General features: G+C 35.7%; 1 protein-coding gene across 1 annotated transcript in view; it reads right to left on the bottom strand.

The window, feature by feature from the left end:
* LOC138701789 (zinc finger protein 28-like) overlaps positions 1 to 23,479 on the bottom strand; it is a 55,398-nt gene extending 31,919 nt beyond the window's left edge. Inside the window, exons 1-8 of the mRNA XM_069829049.1 lie at positions 23,183 to 23,479; positions 13,340 to 13,436; positions 7,117 to 7,281; positions 5,667 to 5,813; positions 5,214 to 5,504; positions 4,221 to 4,400; positions 1,428 to 1,798; positions 128 to 269 (exon numbers count right to left, since the gene is read on the bottom strand). Coding sequence (XP_069685150.1) covers positions 128 to 269; positions 1,428 to 1,798; positions 4,221 to 4,400; positions 5,214 to 5,504; positions 5,667 to 5,813; positions 7,117 to 7,281; positions 13,340 to 13,399 — 1,356 coding nt within the window. The 5' untranslated portion in view covers positions 13,400 to 13,436; positions 23,183 to 23,479. The remainder of the gene's footprint in view (positions 1 to 127; positions 270 to 1,427; positions 1,799 to 4,220; positions 4,401 to 5,213; positions 5,505 to 5,666; positions 5,814 to 7,116; positions 7,282 to 13,339; positions 13,437 to 23,182) is intronic.
* Between the last annotated feature and the right edge of the window lie 27 nt (positions 23,480 to 23,506).

Raw genomic sequence — 23,506 nt, 5'->3', positions numbered from 1 at the left:
ACTCGTGTGCAAAGCAATCTGCTCACAGCGTGCTTCAGTCCTTGTGGGCTTGAACATGCACCGCTGATGTAACAGCACAGAAATTTTCTCATATTCCAAGAGCTATTATGTTAATACAAAATAATACCTTATACATATTCTGAACCATCTCCACACCCAATGTCTTAGTTAGTTCCTGGTCTCCATTTCCTGGAGTACTAATTTTCACTATACTGCCATCTGCGGTGCGGATATCCATCATGTGACCTTTGAGATCTTGAACAGGGAACCTGCATATACAACATTGCATATTACACTTACAATTGCTGCGAAGTACTGTGTAAATATTAACATGCTGTTACAGGAAAAAAAAAAAAAAAGTTATCAGAAAGTAAAATAAAAGAAAAGCAGTAAATAATAATCAAATAAAAAATCCACAGTGCAATAGCCCACAGATGCCTCATGTCCATATGACTCTCCACATGCCTCAGCAGAGATGAATGATCATGCAAACAGTACGAGGAAAATGTGTGGTTAGCACGATATCTTTCCAGTCATTTACAGCTGGCTTTTGACACTAGATTTGCTACTCACTGTAGCTGCAGAAATTCATCACGATGCTAGGTGGGCACCAGTTTCATACACTGGCCGAAATTTTATGAAAACTTGAACCGACGCTCATTATGAATCATTAATCTAAGGCATGATACCTTTAGACCATGAAGCTATGGATGACATGGGATTTAAATTTCTTGAATTAAACTTTGATATTGTCGTGATGATATATTTTTATTCACATATAATTATACACGACTGTTTATAGCATTTAAAAAAACTTTAACTGATGAGATGAATAAGATGATTGAACACTTCAAAGGGTTTGGTATGCACCAATCCCGGTTTATTTAAACTCTCTTCCTATTAAGTAATTTCTAATACTGAAGTTCATATTACAAAAACATATCACCTGAAAGTGTATGGGGAAAAAATAAATTATGAAATTACAAATATATTTCTTACTGTCCCAAATATACTTCTTACCATTCACGAAAATAAAGTTTTATTAACACTAAATACAACTTATAAAGCAGAGTATGACTTTATGATTATTTGTACATATAAGTACCCAGCAAATAGTCATGAAGAAATAGTACCAGTATTATTACAAGGAACTGAAGAGATCTTGTGATATTCAGAAACAGTTCAACCGAAAACACATTCTAGTGATTCAGTTATTTTCAAAAGTCTATCCTGTTTAGATTTCTTGCTGGCGACATGAAGTTAAAACTCTATCCTTAACTTGCCTGACGCAAGAAAGGAAGCTATCTAATCAATCACGTCCAGGTATGAAGTTTGGACTCCAGAATATGGAATTAAGATAAAGTAAAATAATTAGATAATACCAAATGCAAGTGCAAAATGTTTTCATGTTACATTAAAGAACTTACCCAGGCATAGGAAGATTGCGGATATCCTTGGCACAACCACTGATGATAGGTTTCGTTTCATCTTTAACCTGGTGTTGATCAGGTCCCACAGTAGATGCAACTGGATCCATTTGTGTCCCTACTTCTTGAGATGATGATGGTGTTGGAGCTACAGCTGCTTGTTGAGGCATACCGTTATTGGGTGCATTATTACCATTTGTTACTGAACCATCTCCTGGTCCAGGCTGTTGTGGTGGTGGTTGCTGCTGCTGTTGTTGTTGTTGTTGCTGCTGCTGCTGCTGTTGTTGTTGCTGCTGCTGTTGTTGCTGCTGCTGCTGTTGTTGTTGTGACAAGGCCGCTTGGTGTACAGCTGCAGCTTGTTGTTGAGTCAGCTGTATGGATAGACACACACACTGCAAATTATTATGTTTTATTAAGTTCATATTGGGAAATGCCTGTTATTATTCGATTGAGAAGCTTTTGTCATCTAATCTGCTGTCAAAAAATCTGAAAGTTAGAATTTATAGAACAGTTATATTATCAGTTGTTCTGTATGGTTGTGAAACTTGGACTTTCATTTTTAAAAGAGGAACAGAGATTAAGAGTGTTTGAGAATAAGGTTCTTAGGAAAATATTTTGGGCTAAGAGGGATGAAGTTACAGGAGAATGGAGAAAGTTACACAACGCAGAACTGCACGCTTTGTATTCTTCACCTGACATAATTAGGAACATTAAATCCAGACATTTGAGATGGGTAGGGTATGTAGCACGTATGGGCGAATCCAGAAATGCATATAGAATGTTAGTTGGGAGGCTGGAGGGAAAAAGACCTTTGTGGAGGCCGAGACATAGATGGGAGGACAATATTAAAATTGATTTGAGGGCAATGAACCTGTGGGTTCCTTAAAAGCCATAAATAATATTTTATATACTGAATGCATCCTTCCTACGTAAATCCTGAAGGAATGCAAACTACATGATGTCAAAGTGACAAATTTGATTCTATTTCAAAACACTTAACTTACTGCAATTACAATGCAACTTGCTACAGAACACCACTTGAAGTAAATTTACTGTAGCCTTAATTATTAAAGTTACACCTTCATTTAGCACCAGAAACCATGTAACTGACTCTCCTTATTTAGTGCTCGTCTTATCTCTCACTTGGACTGGCGAGGTTTCAGAGCAGAGATGCAGATTGTGATGTTTATTTATATCCTGCATGTAATATTAGATATTAATATTACACAAAGTAAATGAGGTTGAGAATGGTAAAATACACTGACTGGCACAAAAAACGTGACACTTGACAAAAGTTAAAAATATTATATGTAATCATCTAATTAGTCAAGACTTAGCATTTTCCGATATTTTGTTTGGTGGACAAGGTTGTCGGCTATGTTTTTTTGGGAAGCTTTGCACTAAAGAGTGGTTTATGACACTGTCTGTGGTTTTGCTTACATGACTCCTCTCTTGGCCTAAAAAAGCATTTATGCTGGAAGTTCTAAATAAAGTTTATTGCTTTGTTCCTGTACTCTTCAACCAATTGATATTTTAATTTCAAGGGAATGAATTTCTGAGAAATTTTAAAAAAAATTTTTAAAATCAGTTTTGAACAATAAACATGCCGTACATGCTGTTGCATTAGTTGAAGATGGGCACAGCTTGCATTACATTGCAAGACTGTTGGGAAATACAGCTTCCACGATTTCCAGGACTATATGAAGGTACATGAACAATGGATTCTACTCAAGGAAACCAGGATCAGACCCGAGAAGGGCTAGGCATGATCAATTCCTGTAGCTACAAGTTTTCCATGACAACTACATAGCTGAAGCTCGAAATTGTTTCCAGCAAGTCTCAGGGGTCAACATCAGCAAAAGAACTGTTCATTTCTTCATATACCTGCCATAGGCTAGAATTGACAGCATTATGCCAGAGAAAATGGCTGGACAATGCAACAGTGCGAGTACTGTTCACTTAAGAGTCGTGATTTTGCCTTCAGCTGCAGATGGCAGGGAAAGAGTTTGGACAGGTCTAATCAAAGTAACAGAGATAGTACCCCTTTTTGTGGGCAATCCTTAATGGCCAACGACTCGTTCCCCAATTTAGCTGTAATTGATTGACTTTCTCTCATGAACATTATTCATTTAATAGAGAAGGGTTCCACACCGTTCCTTTGTTTTTTCTCATATAATGACTTCATACAAGTGCTTTCAAAGGCACTCATTTAATCTACAAGTGTATAAAGAGTAATTTCTTTTTCTACTATTGTCTTGCATACAATACTATAGGTTCCTATTGCACTGTGTATCAATAACAGGAATACTCTATCAATATTCTATGCTTATTACTAAAAGTTTACAAAATGTTATTATTTGGCAAGGATGGTCAGTTGTAAGAACTGTAAGTGAAGGTCATAAAATTCTAGACTAATTTTTTAATTCAGAAAATAATAAATACAGATGAATTAAAAGTGCTTGATACTCATCAGTAAAGATTTTAATGATGACATTGCATGCACACAACTAAAAATTATGTTTATATATCTGGGTAATAATTCCAACATTAACGCAACAGAATTCTTCAAATTTAACACTTCTAAAGTTTTGATATTAATCACTCTTAAGGACTATTGCGTGAAAACTGCAATTTGAGGGAGTGAACTTAACCAATATGAGAGACACATTTTCTGATTATTCTGTATAATTTGGTAAGAACATATGAATAAGAATCCCTAATGTATACAGGTTCAATGTGTTTCCGAAGTAAGAACAGACTTTAAGCTCTATTATGAAGACCATCTCCACAAACCTGTTGCTGATGTAATTGCTGCTGTGTCATTTGTGCAGCCATTTGTTGCTGCTGCTGCTGCTGTTGTTGTTGTTGTTGTTGTTGCTGCTGCTGCTGCACAGCCAATTGCTCATTAGCTTGCTGTTGCTGGGTCTGTGCTGCAACTGCAGCTGCATTCACCAGCTGAAGATCACACTGCACCTGGGAGGTCACACGGCAAGTTTCGAGGTGGAGGGACAGAAGTAGACAGAACGTATGGATTTTGTAGTACGTGTACAGCACGCACGCAATACACTTCACTATATTTACTATTAACCATCCATGGAGATAAACTCTTAATATTTGTTTTACAATATTAATAACGACAAAAATTAATTTTACTCTAATAACAAAATTAATCTTAATTTTTTTAACTTCAACTCTAAGCATCATCATCAACATAAGTGATTGCATGTCAACAAATAAAATCACAATTTTAGTCCTTGTGGACATAATTTAATATAAATTCTACGGTCCTTGTAATAACTAGGTATGTTAAGAGAAAAATTATTTATAAATTTCTAACTGACGTCTTTTAAAAAGGGAGGCATCCCTGTAGTCTAAATTGGTTTATTTTCTAAACATCTTTTGTCTGCCACTGTGGTGTGTTAGAACTATCTTTTCTCTTTTTTTTTTTTTTTTAACATTTCGTATGTAAGCAACAGAACATTTATTTATATACAAAACAGGCAAATGTACGTAGCCTATTTTGAATAAAATAACATGTTAACTTCCATACTTTCATTTCATGTTCATCTAACAGACCTTGTTTCAAAATGCATCAGAACTGACAGCAAATGAAACTACTTCCAAGACATTATCTTCTATGGTCTTAATTTGTTTTCAACTTAAGCACTTAGTCACATAGTGTAGTGTGTTTATTATGTGTCAAAAAATATGTAATGCTGAAGATAGAGCCAAATAAGATTCTTACAAAAACTGAAAACACAAGTGATCCCTAGAATATGAACTCACTTGGCAGTGGACTTGGTTATCTCCACATCGTTCTGTGGTACATGTGCCCTTGTCAAGCTTGTCTTTGTCCACTTCTTCCCCTGTCAAAACTACTGTTGCTGTTGTAGCACCTGTCCCCGCTACTTCGAGATGTTGCTGCTGTGGTTGGGGCTGGGGTTGAGGCTGCTGCTGTTGTTGTTGTTGCTGCTGCTGTTGCTGCTGTGCAGAAGGATGTGGTGGGGGTAGGGATAGAGTAGCCACTCCCCCTGCAGTAGTTGTCAGAGCCGCTTGCACAGCAGTCACAGGTATCTGCTATAAGATTGGATATAATATTAAACAATTATTGCAAATGAATATGCTGCACATATAAAAATTCTTTCCCTTAACAAAATTTTCTATTTCTATGTAACAAATCAAGTTGAGTTTTCACAACCAAAAATCCCTCTGTATCTTAGTCTATGTACATTTTCCAACCTGTGGGTGTGAATGCTGTGGATGGTGAGGAACAAGAGCCATTTCGGTAGTTACTCCTAGACTTGGAGGTCCTGCCAAACAATGCTGTTGTTGTTGTTGCTGAGGTAGTCCTTCTTGACCACCACCAGGCTTTCCATTGTCGCATGGCTGCAATAAATTACAATATATGAACTTATTTTGTACTTGTTTCCTATTAATTTTTCTTTTATTAAAACATAAATACAACTACACCAATATTACTAATACCAGGTCATATGACAACTAAAAAACTGATGCCTTACAAACAATTTTCTTCAAGTATTTCAGTTTTCCATATTCACTTTTTTACCTCTGCTCCACTTCAGTCCTCTTAATGAATTTTGTAAATAGTTTTTGAGATTCAAAAACGGTTATTAAATATAAAACTATAAACTGAAAATGTACAGTTCTAACAGAAATATATTTTATACGAAACATAAGTTCTCCAGTTTAATTCTGTTACGAAAAGTGCTAAGAATGTATTTAATGATATAATATGTCCAAGTCTTTCAAATATTACATGTACATATGTCCTTCAAGTCTTTCAAATATTACATGTACAACCACAATGATTTAGTGACCTATATCAGTGTTACAATGAACACTGCACTTGCAAGAATGCAGTTTAATTCAATAGCATGTAAGACTGAAAAATCATTGAGTAAACAATAAAAAAAAATAAATAAATATGTAAAATTTATATACATCAATATTTTCTATGGCATGTATGATCTTTATGGGAAGAATTTTATAAACAAATGCAGTATAAATATTAGTACAGAGCACAAACTAGACAAAGATATAAAATTTGTACAATTATGTTTTATTTAATTACGCTTGCATTGTTGGTGTGCCGAAATTTTGTCCCGAAGGAGTTCTTTTATATGCCAGTAAATTTACTGACATGAGCCTGTCACATTTAAGAACACTTAAATGCCATCGACCTGAGCTGGGATCGAACCCGCAACCTTGGGCACAGAAGATCAGCACCCTATCGACTGCGCCATCCAGGCTGATGACAAAGATATATATTTACATTATTTTACCTAAGTTTTTTACATTCCATAAACTTTAATCATTCGATTTCACATCCTGCAATAACTCAGGGAATAGCCCCGTAAAAAAACACAAGGTGTATGTAAAAGGTAAAGGCAACCTCATGACAGGCCAGGTCGGCCCAGAGAGTGGCGAGAGGTTAAGGCAAGTTAATGGCAGTAGGGATGTCAGTCCTACAAATCAAGAGTACACAGGTAAGGTAATAAGAATGTAAGAAAGTGTTAAGTTCATAACATATTTTCATTATAAAAATACTTCAATAATACATACTTGCAAATTGTATTAATATTACTCACTATAGCAATTTAATAAAAGGAATAGGCTATATACTGTTACTTAACTTATAATATATGCTAATAAACACGATAATACATACTCTTGGCGGATGCAGGCCATACACTGACACTTGAGGAATGGGACCAGGAAACAAATTAGTGAGGACCCAATACTTTGCAACACTGGAGAGGGCAACAGCTGTGCCCACCCGCAGATCTGTAGGAGTACCAGTGTGTCTCTGAAGGGCACCTGGATGTGTTGCTTCCTATACATAAAGGAAATATATGTGTTATGTATCATTGTCTTCAGCAAGGCAAACCCATTAAATGATAACAGTAAAAGTAAAATACTTCTAAGTATATGGCAGTAAAAATTATGGTAAGAATGAGTGGTGTAAATCAAATTAAAACACAAATGGATTTCTATTACAGTGACATAAATCTGTTTCAATGAATTTTCAGAAGAAATTTAGCTCGAAATTTTTCCATTCCTAATGAAGTATAAAAAAATAACATCTTAAAGGTTGAATCTTGCTTCTATTCCAGGTAAGCAAAAGATTGAGAAGGGCATCCTACTCGTTGGGATTTAGCCATTTTTCACAACCCCCACAAATAGAATATTCTGCTAACTGCTCTGTTCACCTGAAAACACAGATCCAACTCTCAAAAAGTTGTAAATTTTTTAACTTCATTAGCCATGGAAAAAGTCCATGCTATATCTCTTCTGAATATCAATGCTGAAATATGTTGTTGTTGTTGTTATCTAATGCTGGGCTTTGGCAATGAAGCCATTAGCGTTCTTGCTCTCCAATATTTCTCTGTGGTGGATCCATCAGGTAGAACTTCACAGGTTATGAGATGATCTTCAGTCATTTCAAGTTCCATTGGAGAATTTTAAGGATGTTCTGTAAATGACGTCCTGCAGATGTCCCCGCCCGGAGATCCGAATGGGGGACTATTTTACCTCCGGAAAACTTATCTGAAGGATTTGCCATTAGGTTAAGTAGCATAAGTGTAACCGTTTTTTAAGTGGGCACCAATTTTTTTGTTTGTAATGGTGGTTACATCACCCATTCACGTAAACCCCCAGTATGACTGGAGGGCCACACCTGTCGTTGATTAATGGGTCCATTGGACGTGGCCGGGAGGAGTTTTAGAGTCCACCGACCTTTCTCACAAGCACCACTTGTGGAACATTTCTACACCATGGAAGGCCAGCGTAAGAGATGAAATAGCATTTCCTCTATTTCTGATGTTGTGGTTATACAGCCAACACTCGGTCATGAAATATTGCTGAAATATTGTTGTGCCTATGCCACTGTCAACATTACATACTAAATATAAGATAAAGGGAATGAAAAAACCACAGCTTCCAGTTCATTCCATTTGATACTGTGTTTTTGTCTTTTCCTCTGTTTTGGTATTTTCATTCTGAACACCGTGTATTTATAGGGCAAGGGTAAATCAAAATTTCATTAGAACATAATAATGAAAGGTAGTATATTAGAATTTGATTTATACAAAAACGAATCTCACTAAGAAATACACATGTTTGAACTTAAGACAGGTGAAGGCAGATAAAAAATATTTCAGGAAGAAAACATATTATTGCAGCTACAGTTAGCACAATGGATAGTTGGAAAATGTAAATATGCTGTAGCATGTTCCCTCCTCCTATGGGCCAATCACATGGGGAGGTAAAGAGCATGTGACAATGCATGACTGTTTACATTCTCCAACACAACTATTCATTGTGCTGGCTGTAATGGTAGAAATACAGAAGGCCCTCATGCAGACAATTCTGAAACTGACTTTTCTGGCAATACACTAGTTGCATCATTTTTTATTACAATGAAAATAATGGTACTGAATAAAAAACTTTACTTAGATTTCAATGACTTTTTTTTTTGTTTTTTACTTTCTCGTTACAGTGTGCAAAAAATACATTTTCGAATTTTCACGAAAATGTTAATTTTCAAGTTTTTATTTTTATTTTAGTTGGTTATTTAACGACGCTGTATCAACTACTAGGTTATTTAGCGTCGATGAGATTGGTGATAGCGAGATGATATTTGGTGAAGATGAGGCCAAGGATTCGCCATATATTACTTTGAATTCACATTACGGTTGGGGAAAACCTCAGAAAAAACCCAACCAGGTAATCAGCCCAAGCGGGGATCGACCCCGTGCCCGAACACAACTTCAGACTGGCAGGCAAGCACCTTAACCGACTGAGCCATGCCGGTGGCTAATTTTCAAGTACCCTGATACTGAAAAAGTGTCTCATGGCACGCCATCTGTTTGTCTTCCCACCATTACTCTGTGTAGCCTTTTATCCCAAACTATTGGATAAATTATGTTTAAATTCAGTATCCAGAAATTCGTTAAGATTCACAAGAAATATAACTTTTATTCTAAAAATAACAATAAAGTATATGAAACACTTAGCCTACGCTGAAACTGAAATCACACAAAAACATAAAATGTCTCAGAAAATGCGCGATTCAAAGCAATAATTATTCCCAATTGATATCTATAGAATTATGCCTCAAATTGAAAGCTTAAGAGTGGTGTTGGAACTTAAAAGATCTATGTCAATTACTTGCAGCAAGTTAACATAAGCCTAGTCGTTTACAAGACAGAGTAAGAAGTAGCACAAGTGGATAAGCTTATTCAGCAAAGATATCTTAGATTAGTATTATTTTAATTACTGAAAAAAAAAAAAAATATATATATATATATAGGAGTGTTTCTGTACGACACTGTTTATTTAGGCTAAAGTAAGTTTGAATTAAAAAGTCTAATGAAATATCACAAAACTTGTTGAAAGGAATGTTCTGTAAATATCTAAATCACAATTTTTCTAGGGAGCAGAGGAGGAATGCCATTATGAGCCACTGATTAACTTTTCACAGTGTATTAGTGTTCTGAGGAGAAACAATGAATGGAAATTTGTAATTGTTTTCTCACTCGACTACTATCTTTCCCAGATTAAGTTTTGTAACATTCTGCAGACACTGGCTGTTCCCTAATAAACTTAAAAAGATTCCAATAATTCACTCACTACTTTTCTTAATTTTACTTTTATCTGAGCTGGAGGAAACAAAATTAGTTTTCTTCCAATAGTTTCCTAGGAGAGCAAATGAATGACTTAAACACGAACATCAATGTTCTCTCACTATCGTCTTCCACATTGTACAATCTGGTCAATTGTTTACATTGATCAAAAATCACTGAGAATAAATGTCAGTAAAAGAATCTTCAAACATAGTGCAAAAAAACAATAACTTATCTCTTAGAATTTAATTTATCTGGAAGAAGTATATATATACTAAGTTAGTTACTGTATAGTCGGTAACATGCCTTAATATAGCTGTTTCCAAGAAATCTTAAATAATCTTCCCCAACCCACCCGAACCCTATACTAACTACAATGACACTGAACAAAGCTCAATTCAATATCTGTTATTCTCAGAGGTAAGGCATTCACTTAGATGAAATCAAGATATATAATTTAAATATGTTAACATGGGATTGAGTCCACCACTGTGGAGTAATGGTTAGCATGCCTGACTGTGAAACAAGTGGGTCTAGGTTCAAATCCTGATTGGGACAAGTTACTTGGCTGAGGTTTTTTTTTCCTGGGTTTTCCCCTCAACCCAGTAAGAGCAAATGCTGAGTAACTTTCGATGCTGGACCCTGGATTCATTTTGTCATGATTATCATCTTCATGTCATTCAGACGCTAGATAACCACAGCAGTTGATAAAGCGTCATAAAATAACACACTTAATATATATAGAGGATTGATACAATGATGGCCCTTTGTTCCACAATGCTGTGTGCTGGAATGCGTGGTGTGCACATGCATTTCCATCTCACTACTACTATGCATGTTGATATAATACACTATTAAGCTCTAGAATAGTAAATCAGTGAAATACTATTGGAGAAAAACAGAACAATTCATGCTGCTTTTACTGATTTAAAGTGGACATTTGATAGAGTCCCAAAAATAGAGCTTTGGAAATCTCTGAAAGAAAGTCGAATTAGTAAATCACTGTATAACCCTATAAGAAGTCTATACATGAACTGCAGAAATTATGTACAAAAGGGAAATACCAGACCTGCAGAATTCAATATGAGGCGAGGAGTAAGGCAAGGTTGTAATCTCAGTCCCCTACTCTTTATTATATACCTTGATGATATTATGAAGAAGTGTCATGAAAGAGTAAAGAAATTAACTATTAATAATTACCTTATGAGACCAGTGACACTGACAGATTTGGTATTTGCTGGTGAACTGATAGTTGTAGCTTCTAATGAAAAGAACTTAAAATGTTAATATTCAGGTATGGGTATAGGAACTGAAGATTAAAGGAATGGAGGTAAATGTTGACAAGACAAAAACTATGATCATCAGTAAGAACGAGAATCAAAATATTAAAATCGGGGGGGAAACACCTTGAAGAGATTACCAAGTTTAAATATCTAGGTTCATTTATTAGCTTGGATGGGAAGATTGAGTCAGAGATTATAGAAAGAAATGCTGTGGCAAGCCCTTGTTTTATGCCATCTAAATGAATTTCCTCAACAAGAAAAAGATATCAAAAGGAAACAAAGTTAGCAGATTATAAGATCACCTATATCCCAAAGTTAACATACAGGTGTGAATTCTGGACACTGACTGAGAGAACCGAGAGTAAAGTTCAGACGGCAGAAAAATAGAGAGTAAGACTAGGAGGGATAGAATCCGGAAGACAAACCATTAGGACAGCATTAAAGATGAAGTCACTGGAAGAACACAGTTGAAATGGTTTGGCCACAAACAACAGATGAAGATAGATCGCCTACTGAGGTTAATAAAGGAGTTTAGGGTTGAAAGAGTGAAAACTCTAAGAAGATTAAGGAAGAACTGGGAAGATGCAATTAGAGAGGCACTACAGAAGAGGGGAATGTCTGTGAGAGAGGCAGATAGGAATAGATGGAGATTTCTTGTATCCTCGACACCAAAAGGTACCAGAGAGGATTAAGTAAGTAAATTCATCACCACTTTCATAATTTATCATGTGACTCACCACAACAATGAACAATGTACAGAGCAATTCATCAGAGAGAACATTCGCTGGACATTTGCTATAGGGGCATTTTTAAAAAACAATGATTCAGCCACAGAAACATAGTTTCGATATTTCGAATCTTTTTTAATTGGATTAGGGAATTTTAAGTCCTCGACATTAGATAATGAGTAGAGAATGGAAGTCTGCACCAAAATTTCAGATGCTCTGTGCATCAGTATGTGATAGCCCAATTGTAAGCCTATATTGGATAAAAAGTTCAATGCCATTTACAAGAGAATTTACACTTCCATCCATTCACAATGAAAATGGTAAAAAAAAGGTACTCCTTCATGATTTGATATCAATAAGGTGCAGTTTTGTAATATCTTGAATAATTATGATATAGACAAAATTCACAATTTTTTTCATCTCCCAATCACAGCAGACTTCCATTTCACCAGAAAAGAATGGACAGAAACTGAGCTATTGGGTACCAGAAAAATCTAAATAAAGTTAAAAAAAAAAAGCACATGTGCACGCACGCACGCACGCACACACACACAACCCACCCCTCTTCCCCTACCTTTCATTTTTTAATTTCAAAACTTCCCAGTCTAAATAACTAATTATTTAAATTGAATTCAATTTATACAAAAAAAAAAAAAAAAAAAACACGTCAATTTAGATACTGAGGGAGAAGTCTTAAACCAGACTTAATTGCATTTTAGATTTCATCCCCCAACCCACAGCCACAGTATTCTTATAACAACAAATTCAAACTGAAAACAAAAGAGAAACAAAGAGAATTGAAGCTGGTTGTAATGAGAAGCAGACCTATGCATCAAAACAACTTGTCCACACCTGTGGAGTAACGGTCAGCGCGTCTGGCCGCGAAACCAGGTGGCCCGGGTTCGAATCCCGGTCTGGGCAAGTTACCTGGTTGAGGTTTTTTCCGGGGTTTTCCCTCAACCCAATACGAGCAAATGCTGGGTAACTTTCGGTGCTAGACCCCAGACTCATTTCACCGGCATTATCACCTTCATATCATTCAGATGCTAAATAACCTAGATGTTGATACAGCGTCGTAAAATAACCCAATAAAATAAATAAAAAATCAAAACAACTTGAAAGTACGTGTCCATGTTATGGCTGTAATACATTACAAAATTCTATTCCTGTGACTGATTTTGAAGTGGGCATTATGCACAATGAAAAGATAATGATGGCTTTTCAAACCATATACATTAAAATAAAGAAAATCTTACTTCAGGCGGGGCTGCTGATGAGGTGGGCACAGTCAAAGTATGCTGCTCGGCATTCATCATGAATCACAATTCTGCATTGATGAACAGAAGCAATAACCTGTAAACCATAAATATTATATTTAATTATGACATTGTTCTAGTATGACTTCATGTTTGACACATCTAAACAATGGGATTTTAAATTTCCATTTCAGTCATACCACTGAAACATTTTGATATTGTTTATTCAGGATACTGGATGAAGGAAAATCATCTGAAATAAATACCTACACTTAATTTTGTGACAGGATTTTCACTGTCGAAATTCATTTTCTACTTGTCTGCAAACATCTTTTGATATAGTAACGCTACCTACCATACAGAGTTATGATACTAAACTTATGTAGAAAAATTACTGAAAATCTACAATCAATTAATAAAATATTTATGAAATGGTATATAAACAATATACGTATGTCTAAGTGATTTTGTACAAAGGCACACTATTCAAGTTCTATCACCTTAAAGAACTTTGTTTTACTCTTATTTATTTACACATTTAGCTAACCAGATTGTCTAACTTATAAAAGTTGAAAAATATTCTCCACTAACTGTGTTAATAAATCTATGGGGAGGTGAAGAGATTTGAACAAACAAAAAAAAAAAAAGACATTTTTAGTGCTTTGCATTAATATATAGTGATTTTTCACGAGATGATATTTTAGAAGAAGAAGAAGAAGAAGAATAGGAAAATGGATTATTTGTTCATCATTCTCTTAACTAGAAATCTCTTATTACCAGCTGGAAAACCATGATCCCTTTGATGAAAAGACTTCAGCTTAATAACTGAGCCATGGATTAGCTGAGAAAATCTTTTCATAGGATAAAATATCCAGGATTTCATTACTGATATCCAATAATTCGAAAAAATAATGGAGCAAATTTAAGCTTTTTTAAAATGTATATAAACTCAATATGCCGGTATTTATTCTTACCTTCAGAATCTCAATGTGAGCACTAACTTAGTTGCTGCTCTGTAGACATGAAGACTATACTTGATTCCCATCAAATATTCTGAATCATTGTCAGGCTATTGTTGCTACCATGTCAGTGTAGCTCTGTTTCGAATGATGCAGGTTCCAGATTTTCTCCGAAAAAGTGCTTTTTACAATTCTCACATGAAGAAATCCATAGACATGAATAGTCCTATCACACGAACTTCATCACACATTCACTTTAGGGAACAAATATACACTCAGGGACAAAAAAAACCGGACACTTCTATATTTGCTTGTATTTTGTTGCCAATTATTTCAAAATGAAACAAAACCCATTTAAACAAAATAATGTTCCATTTAGCACCTTATACGACAACATTTGAAAAAAATAATAAGAAAATTTACAAAAAATTACAAAGGGCGTATAACTATGGCATCGTTTGGTCTAACTGTTTTTTCATTTTATGATGCCTTAAACATTAAAAACTCTTTTTAGTAACGGGTATTACCCCCTCTGGCTTGAATAACTGCATCCATACGTCTTGGCATGCTCTCAATTTGGTTAACAATGTCTTCTTGAGGAATAAGTTCCCATTCTTCGCCAATTGCTCGCCTCAACTCTTGTAACGATTCTGGTCTCGGTGTCTATTCTTAACACGCCGTCCCAGCATGTCCCACACGTGTTCAATTCGGTTCATGTCTGGACTCCTTGCTGGCCATGGAAGAACATGGATTCCCACTTCTCGGAGATAATCTCCGACCGCATGGGCAATATGCGGCCGAGCATTATTATGCATTAAAACAAAATTATCGCCTACGAATTGGCCAAATGGCACAACATGATCAGCCAAACATTCATCTATATACCTATCAGCTGTTAGTCTTCCATTTTCAACAAAAACCAACTCTGTACGAGCATCCGTACACACTCCTGCCCAAACCATCACTCCACCACCTCCATATGGCACATTTTCGGAAATGCAACACTGTGAAAATCGTTCTCCCCTCCTTCTCCAAACTCTTTCACGTCCATCAGGTGAGCACAGATTGAAACGGGACTCATCGGTGAACAGAACACAGCTCCACTGTCCATTTCTCCAATCCCTGTGATCATTTGCAAAACGCAGTCATTCAACTCGATGCATCCTGAGAAGTCTGGGACCAGTTGCAGGTCTACTTGATATCAGTCCACTTTCTTTCAATCTCCTTCTAACTGTTTTGGCCGAAATTGGGCGTCCATGCATGTTAACAAATTGCTGGGCTACACTAGTAGCTGGCAGGTTGCGCTCCCTAAGAACACTCAACACCATATATCTGTCTTCATTTGGATTTGTAGCTCTTGGACGACCCGAACCTGGTCTTCTGGGATATTCTAGGGTCTCTCTATACCGTTTTATGGCATCATGGGTTATCATGGGTTGTGCTTCTAGCCGTATTCATAACATTACTACAGCTCGAGCCAAATCTTCAGGTCGCATCTTGTTTTAAGACAAATGTTACAACCCCACTTAAACTCACAAAATGTAAAAATAAAGAAATAACGAATGATAACGATAATGAAGCACAAAATGGTTGAGACAAAATTGTTATAGCTGAGACTACGAAAGCAAAATTGGAATATTTGGTTGTAATGGCTTGTTTATAAAACAAAAAACAATCAACAATGTATACACGTCTCCATAACAACAGATGGCTACCATAATATTGTATGAGAAGATAATATTTTGCAAAATACCAGAAAATATTAAAGTGTCCGGTTTTTTTTGTCCCTGAGTGTATTTACGAATTTTGTTTAGTTGTTGAGTCCTATATTCTGCAATAGTAATTAGGCCTATTAAATATATATATATATATATATATATATATATATATATATATATATATATATATATACTTATTAGAGGACCTCACCATCCTCTATTGAATATTGTGTAATCAACAACTTTGTGTAGTCATTATGCAGATACTTATTAATGAAGAAAAATTCTTTGTCACCAGGAATCGAACCTAGGACTCTCAGCTTAGTGCGATGAGTGCTCTAACCATCTGAGCTATGTCGAGACCTGATCCAAAGTGCCAGCCGAATTCTGACTTTGACGATACAAAGGAGGAGAGTTTGGCCGGCGCTATGGATCGGTACCAGCATAGCGCAGATAGTAAGAGCACTCAGCATGCCAAGCTAAGGGTCCTGGTTCGATTCTTAATGCCAGAACGAATTTTTCTTCATTAATAAGTAACTATTAAACTTAGTCATCAATATATAAAAATGCTTCATTCATGGAAATTAAAAACGTTTACTTTCATTTAGCACATGATTTGCAAAGAAGACATGTTTGGAATGATCTTCCACTTTTATTTCACATTTCAAAAGAATCTTGTACACGCACAATCACACCCCACTTTTTTGGCTCCTGATCCCTTCATGTGGGGATATGTAAAAACATTGTTTATCCAAACAAAATTCTTAACCTGCATCACCTGAAAGAAAGACTCACTAATACAATGATAGCCATCAAGCCTGACATGATTCAGTACACTTAGAGAGTACTCGAGTATTATCTTAATGTCTGCAAAACTATGAATGGTGCTCACACTGAGACTTACTAGGATAGGAAGCAGAACTTTGGAAGTTTCCATACATTGCAAAAGATAAATTACTTATATACTGATACCTACTCAATTATTTAGCAAGTTCAGTATGAAATTCTAGACATCTTATCTGATAAGTATTCCTGTATTCTTTTTGCTATAAATTTTATGTTTTTCGATAATCTAAATCAGTATTTATTTCAGCTGGTGCTTGTAATAATAAATCAATCGTATTTTTCTTTTCTTCCCTCTCAATAAAGCAATTAGCATAGGCCTATACTGTAGTACTTTACAATAACTTTAAAGTCCATCACTGCTATTCAGAACTCAATTCGTCATTAGGGAAATGGAGATGTACTTCTCTACTGTAGTCAAGTGCAAGCATTCCTTGTGTTCTGATCCTATGCCATCACAAAAGAAGACCTTGTGATATGTGGACATGAAAGTGGTTCCTAATTCATGTGTTTAATGTTTACAATAATTTCTACTCCAAAGTGGAAATGTAATAGGCCCTCCGGTTGCTGGTGCATTTCAATTCACAAGTCGAATTCCTGAAACACTGCTGCATGTTTCATGTTCTTGTGAGTTTACTCAAATACAAATGATTTATGTTCATTTCAAATTTCATAATTCCATTTTATCCTGTTCGTCCTAAAAAATAAATTGGACTCCTCCTAGCAGTAGACCAAAGAGATTGGCTCCTGTTACCACAAAACTGAACTGACAATTTTGAAGGTATATTTCAATCATACACATGTTTTGAAGAAACACTTATGGCACAGTTATCTTAAAATGTTGCGTCCATGCTAATAATAATAATTTTGTATCAACAAAAGCCGTCCTAAATAAGGGTTCGACAGATCAATCTACTAATTAGTTCACAATGAACAATGATTAAAAACAATTTGTGACAATTTGAAAGAAAAAAAAAAACATTAAGATAAATGATAAGAAAGCATAGGAAATCATTTACAATAAAAGTTTCTTGGGTACAAATGATTACTAATTATAGCTAAGGATGATTTTAACACATGAGATCCTATGGCATCAATCGTTGCATCAGAAATTTTGAACTGTTGAAGTTGATTTAAAGTTTCTCGTGGGATCGTGCCATGGGCACTGAACATAAGCCCAAAAACTGTCCAATGTGTGATGTGGTATTGTGCTCCGAGATACTGACAACGAGGCTCATAGATGACTTGTTTCTCACGACACACCTCTTGTGGCTGTTGCTCATGCATCTCGAATGGACTGTGGGATCAAGAATGACACCCTTATCCTTCTGCCGATCAATTATGATGATATCAGCATGTCTAGTTGAGCCATCTGAAGAGACGCAACCAACCTCCTCATAAACCTCATAGGAAGCATTGTGACAGATTGAAGCTGTGATGAGAGAATGAACCGTATTATGTCTGTTGATTCAGAGGAATTCTCCATGATGGCAGAAATCCAAGATGTGAGGAAGCATTTCTTGCTCGTTGCATCTTCTGCAAGTTCTGCCAGGGAGAGTACGTACAGGTATTGTATTACAGTTCATCTTAATGGCTTGCATTCACTGACTACTCGAAAGTCCCTTTTCAGTTGAGATCCACGAATTACCTCTCTTTCAGTGAAATAGAAAACAACTCCCAAAACCTTAACTTTTCAATTTTCTCCATTGATGAAAAGAATCTTCACGCAATGCTTTTCTTAGTTTTTGAGAAGAAATACATTCAGAGCAATCGAAGGTAATTGGTAATTGTTTGATACAATGTTCAATTTCATTTGGAAGATTCCGAGTGATTGCTACATGAGGGTTGTCAACGTGTAAAAGTCTTTGACAAATATATAAATGCTGAAGGTAAGCTTCCCACTGGGCTTTAAAGACTCCTAAATTTCGCAGTCTTCTTGGTGCATATATCATAGCATCCGGGGTATCAGTAGGAATGTTATTTCCTTAACAGCACTGCGAATTAATTTGTCAATATCAGTTAGAAATTTCACTTTAAGATCTTATAAAGGAGCACAATTTACTACAATTCAAAGATTAACTACAAGACGAAATAAAAAAAACAGTAAATATTTTCTACGAAGCATTTAATGACATACATCATACAGGATTGTTTCCTTGGGATGAAGTGCTTATATGTTCAGTTTATTGCTGTCAACCCAACCAAGATGAACAAAATATCGTAATATTCAAGATTTCAAGATATTACACAACTGTAATGAAAGTGTTGGTGCTAATTTATTTCCAAGGACAAATCTGTGATCCTATATGTAGGTATGTACTAATAGAACAATTTGAATCTCTACAAGTATCGACATGCCCATTAGACCAGGGGTTTTCGAACTATTATGTGTTGTGATGTAAAGTGAAACACAACATTCACATTTTCAGTACGTGTACACATTTATTTTATTCTAATTTTGTATTTTTACATTTAAAAGAATACAAGCTAGTAACGTAAATGACTATTTTCTTAAAAAAAAAAAAATACTACCAAATCAAATATGGACTTTTAATTTTGGTACATGGAAAATGTGACATGTGAAGGGCAGCACAGTCTAAAAAAGCTTGAGAACTCCTGTATTACAGTATTTTTCTATCCATGAAATTCGGCAGTGACATTCGTAGTTTGTAATGTGATTTACAAGCCTACTGCACACACTACTCATGCACTACATACTACGACAGCAACACTGTGAATAATCTTCTATGAACATTATAATTGCACATTGTAGCTCCGTATTTAATTTCCTTCTGTATGCAAGTCACATAAGCTCTGATGAAAAAAGTAACTTCAATATTTTTACCAAAATTATAAAGTGAACTGAGTACAATGGGATATACTATTTATCCAAGTATTAACTGTAGCTAACGTCTATTTTTTACAGGATAAAAAACTAGGTATTTATATTTACAAAATGAAAGTGGCTGTTGCTATGCAGTTACAGTAATTTGAGAGTCAGGACAAAGAGTCAATAGAAAAGGGAAGAGACATTTCCCTATGAACTGCTGACTTCAGTAATATAATTTCTAACCTGATTTATTAACATAGGTAAGTTTCAAGTAAAAAAGGTAAAAGTATCCCCGTCACATACCATGAAGGCACTTGGGGGCATGGAGGTAGAGCCCCATGCTTTCTGTGACCTCGGCACTAGAATGAGGTGGTGTGGTCGGCACCACGCTCTGACCACCTTTTACCCCCCCGGGAAAGACCCGGTACTCAATTTTATAGGAGGCTGAGTGAACTTCGGGGCTGTTCTGAAAGTTTGGCAAAGAGAAAAATCCCATCACCACTCGGGATCGAACCCCGGACCTTCCAGTCCGTAGTCAGCTGCTCTACCAACTGAGCTACCTGGCCGCCTAGAATTATTTGTAAATACGAGTATGTTGCATTGGCGGTGGCAGAATGGTCAGACCTTCAGACTGTCACGCAGGTGGCCTAGGTTCGATTCCCAGTCAGGTCTGGGATTTTTTTAATTGAAAAAATCCATAGTGACACTTGTGGCGGACAAGGTCGCAGTTGGGGTTTTTCCGGGAGTTCTCCAGTTTTCCCCCAAATTAGGCATTTACGTGGCGGACAAGATCACAGTTGGGTTTTTTCCCGGGGTTCTCCAGTTTTCCCCCAAATTAGGCATTTACGTGGCGGACAAGATCACAGTTGGGTTTTTTCCCGGGGTTCTCCAGTTTTTCCCCAAATTAGGCATTTACATCATTCCGTCACCATTTCTCCATTTCATTACCATTCCATAGTGTTCCCCGAACGCCGGCCGGCGATGCATGGAGGAGGTTGGCCTAGGGACGTGGGGTTGCCTGCTCGAAACCTGGACCAGAAAACCTTAATGTGGTTAGCCAGTGCAGGTTTGAGAATGCGTCACCAGAGGGCTAGCGCAATAGATCTGAACAAGCTTGCAGTGCTGTGCCATAGTGACTCCCTCCATTAAATTCAATTCAATTCAATGTTACATTGAATGTGATGTAGTATGCTACATTATACAAGAAAACAGCTTTCAAGCAGCAGTCTTCCAATGCTTACTTCTTTCTCTAAATTAGTGTTTCTTGCTGCACATCACAAAACATAAAGAAGTGAATCCAAGCTCTTGTCTGTATGAAAATAGCACGTCACATGCCAAACAAAATTCTGTACTACAGATTTCAATAGTAATTTAACTTGTGTATGTACAATGGAAATTAATGTGTTTCGGAGCGTGCAATGTAGCAGTTATGCCAAACTAGCAGTGTTTAAATATTATGAATTTATAAAATCGCAATAAATAATGTAATTACTACAATTTAGATATTGGTTAAAAACATCAGTTCATCAGGCAAGCAAAGAGCAATTATGTAATAAACTCACTGTCACAGAACAGTTTCCTTAAGTTCTAAAGTCATGTTATGCCAATGTCTACAGACATTCTCTTTTCGTTAGTTTCAAGTGATTATGATGACCACTACTATATTTGAAATAAGCTCTACTCAAAATTTAGGATCCATGATTTCGTCAGTAGGGAAAAATGGCCTCAAGTACTCCTCTAAAAGCAAAAGTGGGCTGATCAGAAATTGAAATGTAATTTCAAAAATGACCAACAATAACACTTCATCAATCAACACCCAATAATTCGCGACCTTTTTTTTTTTTGGGACGGGGTGAAGTAATGTCATTTCCGTTTTTACTCGATTTATCCTCTCCCACTCTATCAAGAAATCTGCGATCTAAAATCAGGAGAAATGAATAATCCTCTACGATGTAAATAAAAATAACATTATTTTTGTTAAACTAAAGTGTCTTATGATATTTTGTAAAATTTTGTTTCTTATTTTAAAATTCTATCCCACTGCAGTACTCTATAATATTTTATTTTTCAAAATGTTCTGCACTGTTTCGCGTTTAGCACTTGATTTTGATGTTTATTTCAGTAATTAAACCTGTCAGAGTAACTTTTACTGGACTATGATTAACAATAAAAAATTTTATGGATGATTCGCGATTTTCGATATATCACAGAAGCTCTTGCATTAATTACCGCGAATTATCGGGAGTCGACTTTATTCTGAGTTACTGTTACGTAATATTTAATACAGTTCATTTCATTCATTCAAGAGCAGGAGATCACCTGAAGTATCAATTTAAATGTAAAAGGCTAGAAAACTGAATGCGTTATGTTGTATTGTGTACAACAAGATTTTCTCTTATTATAACATAGGCTACTGCAGTGCTTAATTAATTACCGGTAGTATTATTTATTTTGATGATGTGTTGTTTGATTTAATGTTCAATAAATGTTAAAGTATCTGAATTTTAAGTCTAGTACAGGTAAAATGTCAAACACTGATAGGCCTACATGATAATATATGCAAACACGCCCACATAGATTAAACTAGCGCTAAGGTAATTCCCTTCGTACTCCGCTTATACACCTTGTAGGTCTATATACAATCTGCAACAGGTTGGGTTTGGTTAGTTTAAGCTTTTGTTATATCTTTTCATATACGATCAATTGAATCGCCACAAAAAATCTCTTATAAATTCAACGATTTTCACTTCCAAAATCATCGGAACTACCTCAACGCTAATTTCAATACAGTTTCGTTCAGCTACCTGTATTGATTTTAGTTAATTACAAACAGGACTTCCTTACTGTGTCAATTTCTGGTACCTAGTTACCTTAAGTCTACTGTTTTCTTAACACAGATTCCTATGTGCAGAACACTTATGTGTTGAAGTTAATAAATTATCATAAGGCACACTGAAAGTACATGACAAAAGGTAAATTGGTCTATAGCAGACACAAAATTTATTCTAAATTATAATATGTATATCTTATATATACATCGCTTAAAACTGTTGAATAGTTAAAGGGACAAGAAGAAAATAGCCATAAAACAATAGGTACTGTCGTTTAAATATACGCCCATGAAGCATGGTACTGTCCTATGTATTACATAACACAACTGGAAAAATAAAATATTTGTTCGTCTTTAGTACAGCATCAAACTCAAATTGGGGTTCTTTCGTGATGCTCTTCTTAAGCAATACGGAAAAAAGTAACGATCGGTTACAATAATTTACGTTGCTACCAATTATTCTGTCATAAATTTGGGCAAAACAAAGTGGTGTTAAATACGCGGCTGTCATTGTCACAAAGCCTTGTTATAGGCTTACCAACGCTAGAGCATATGAAAAAAAAAAATTGCATGTATTTACTATAAACTTGTGAAACTTATATTACGTACAAAATACATACACTTATATTTACAAATATATCACTCGTAGCATTCATAACTTACCTATCGCGTTGTTTATAGTTTTTTATAAAATGACGATTTTCGGACAATAAACAGGTTAGCTGTCATGGCGAAACATCACGGCTTCCAGGCGACTGTAAATTAATTGCTTTTTGTCATCTGTACGGTGTTAAAAATTGAAAATCACCTCCATATGCACAATTTACGAAACACATATAAATGCATTATGCATAATTTATTCACAAATTACACTGATTTCAAAGGAAATTTTATAAAAAGAAAGAAAGAAACACATTTTAGCGTCAAAGCCACTTATCGATAGCCGTAAGTCGATTTTCGTATCACTCCGCTACCCCCGCACACGAA

The sequence above is a fragment of the Periplaneta americana genome, chromosome 6 (genome assembly GCF_040183065.1).
Source record: "Periplaneta americana isolate PAMFEO1 chromosome 6, P.americana_PAMFEO1_priV1, whole genome shotgun sequence".
NCBI lineage: Eukaryota > Metazoa > Arthropoda > Insecta > Blattodea > Blattidae > Periplaneta > Periplaneta americana.
This window is presented reverse-complemented; position numbering and strand designations above follow the sequence as displayed.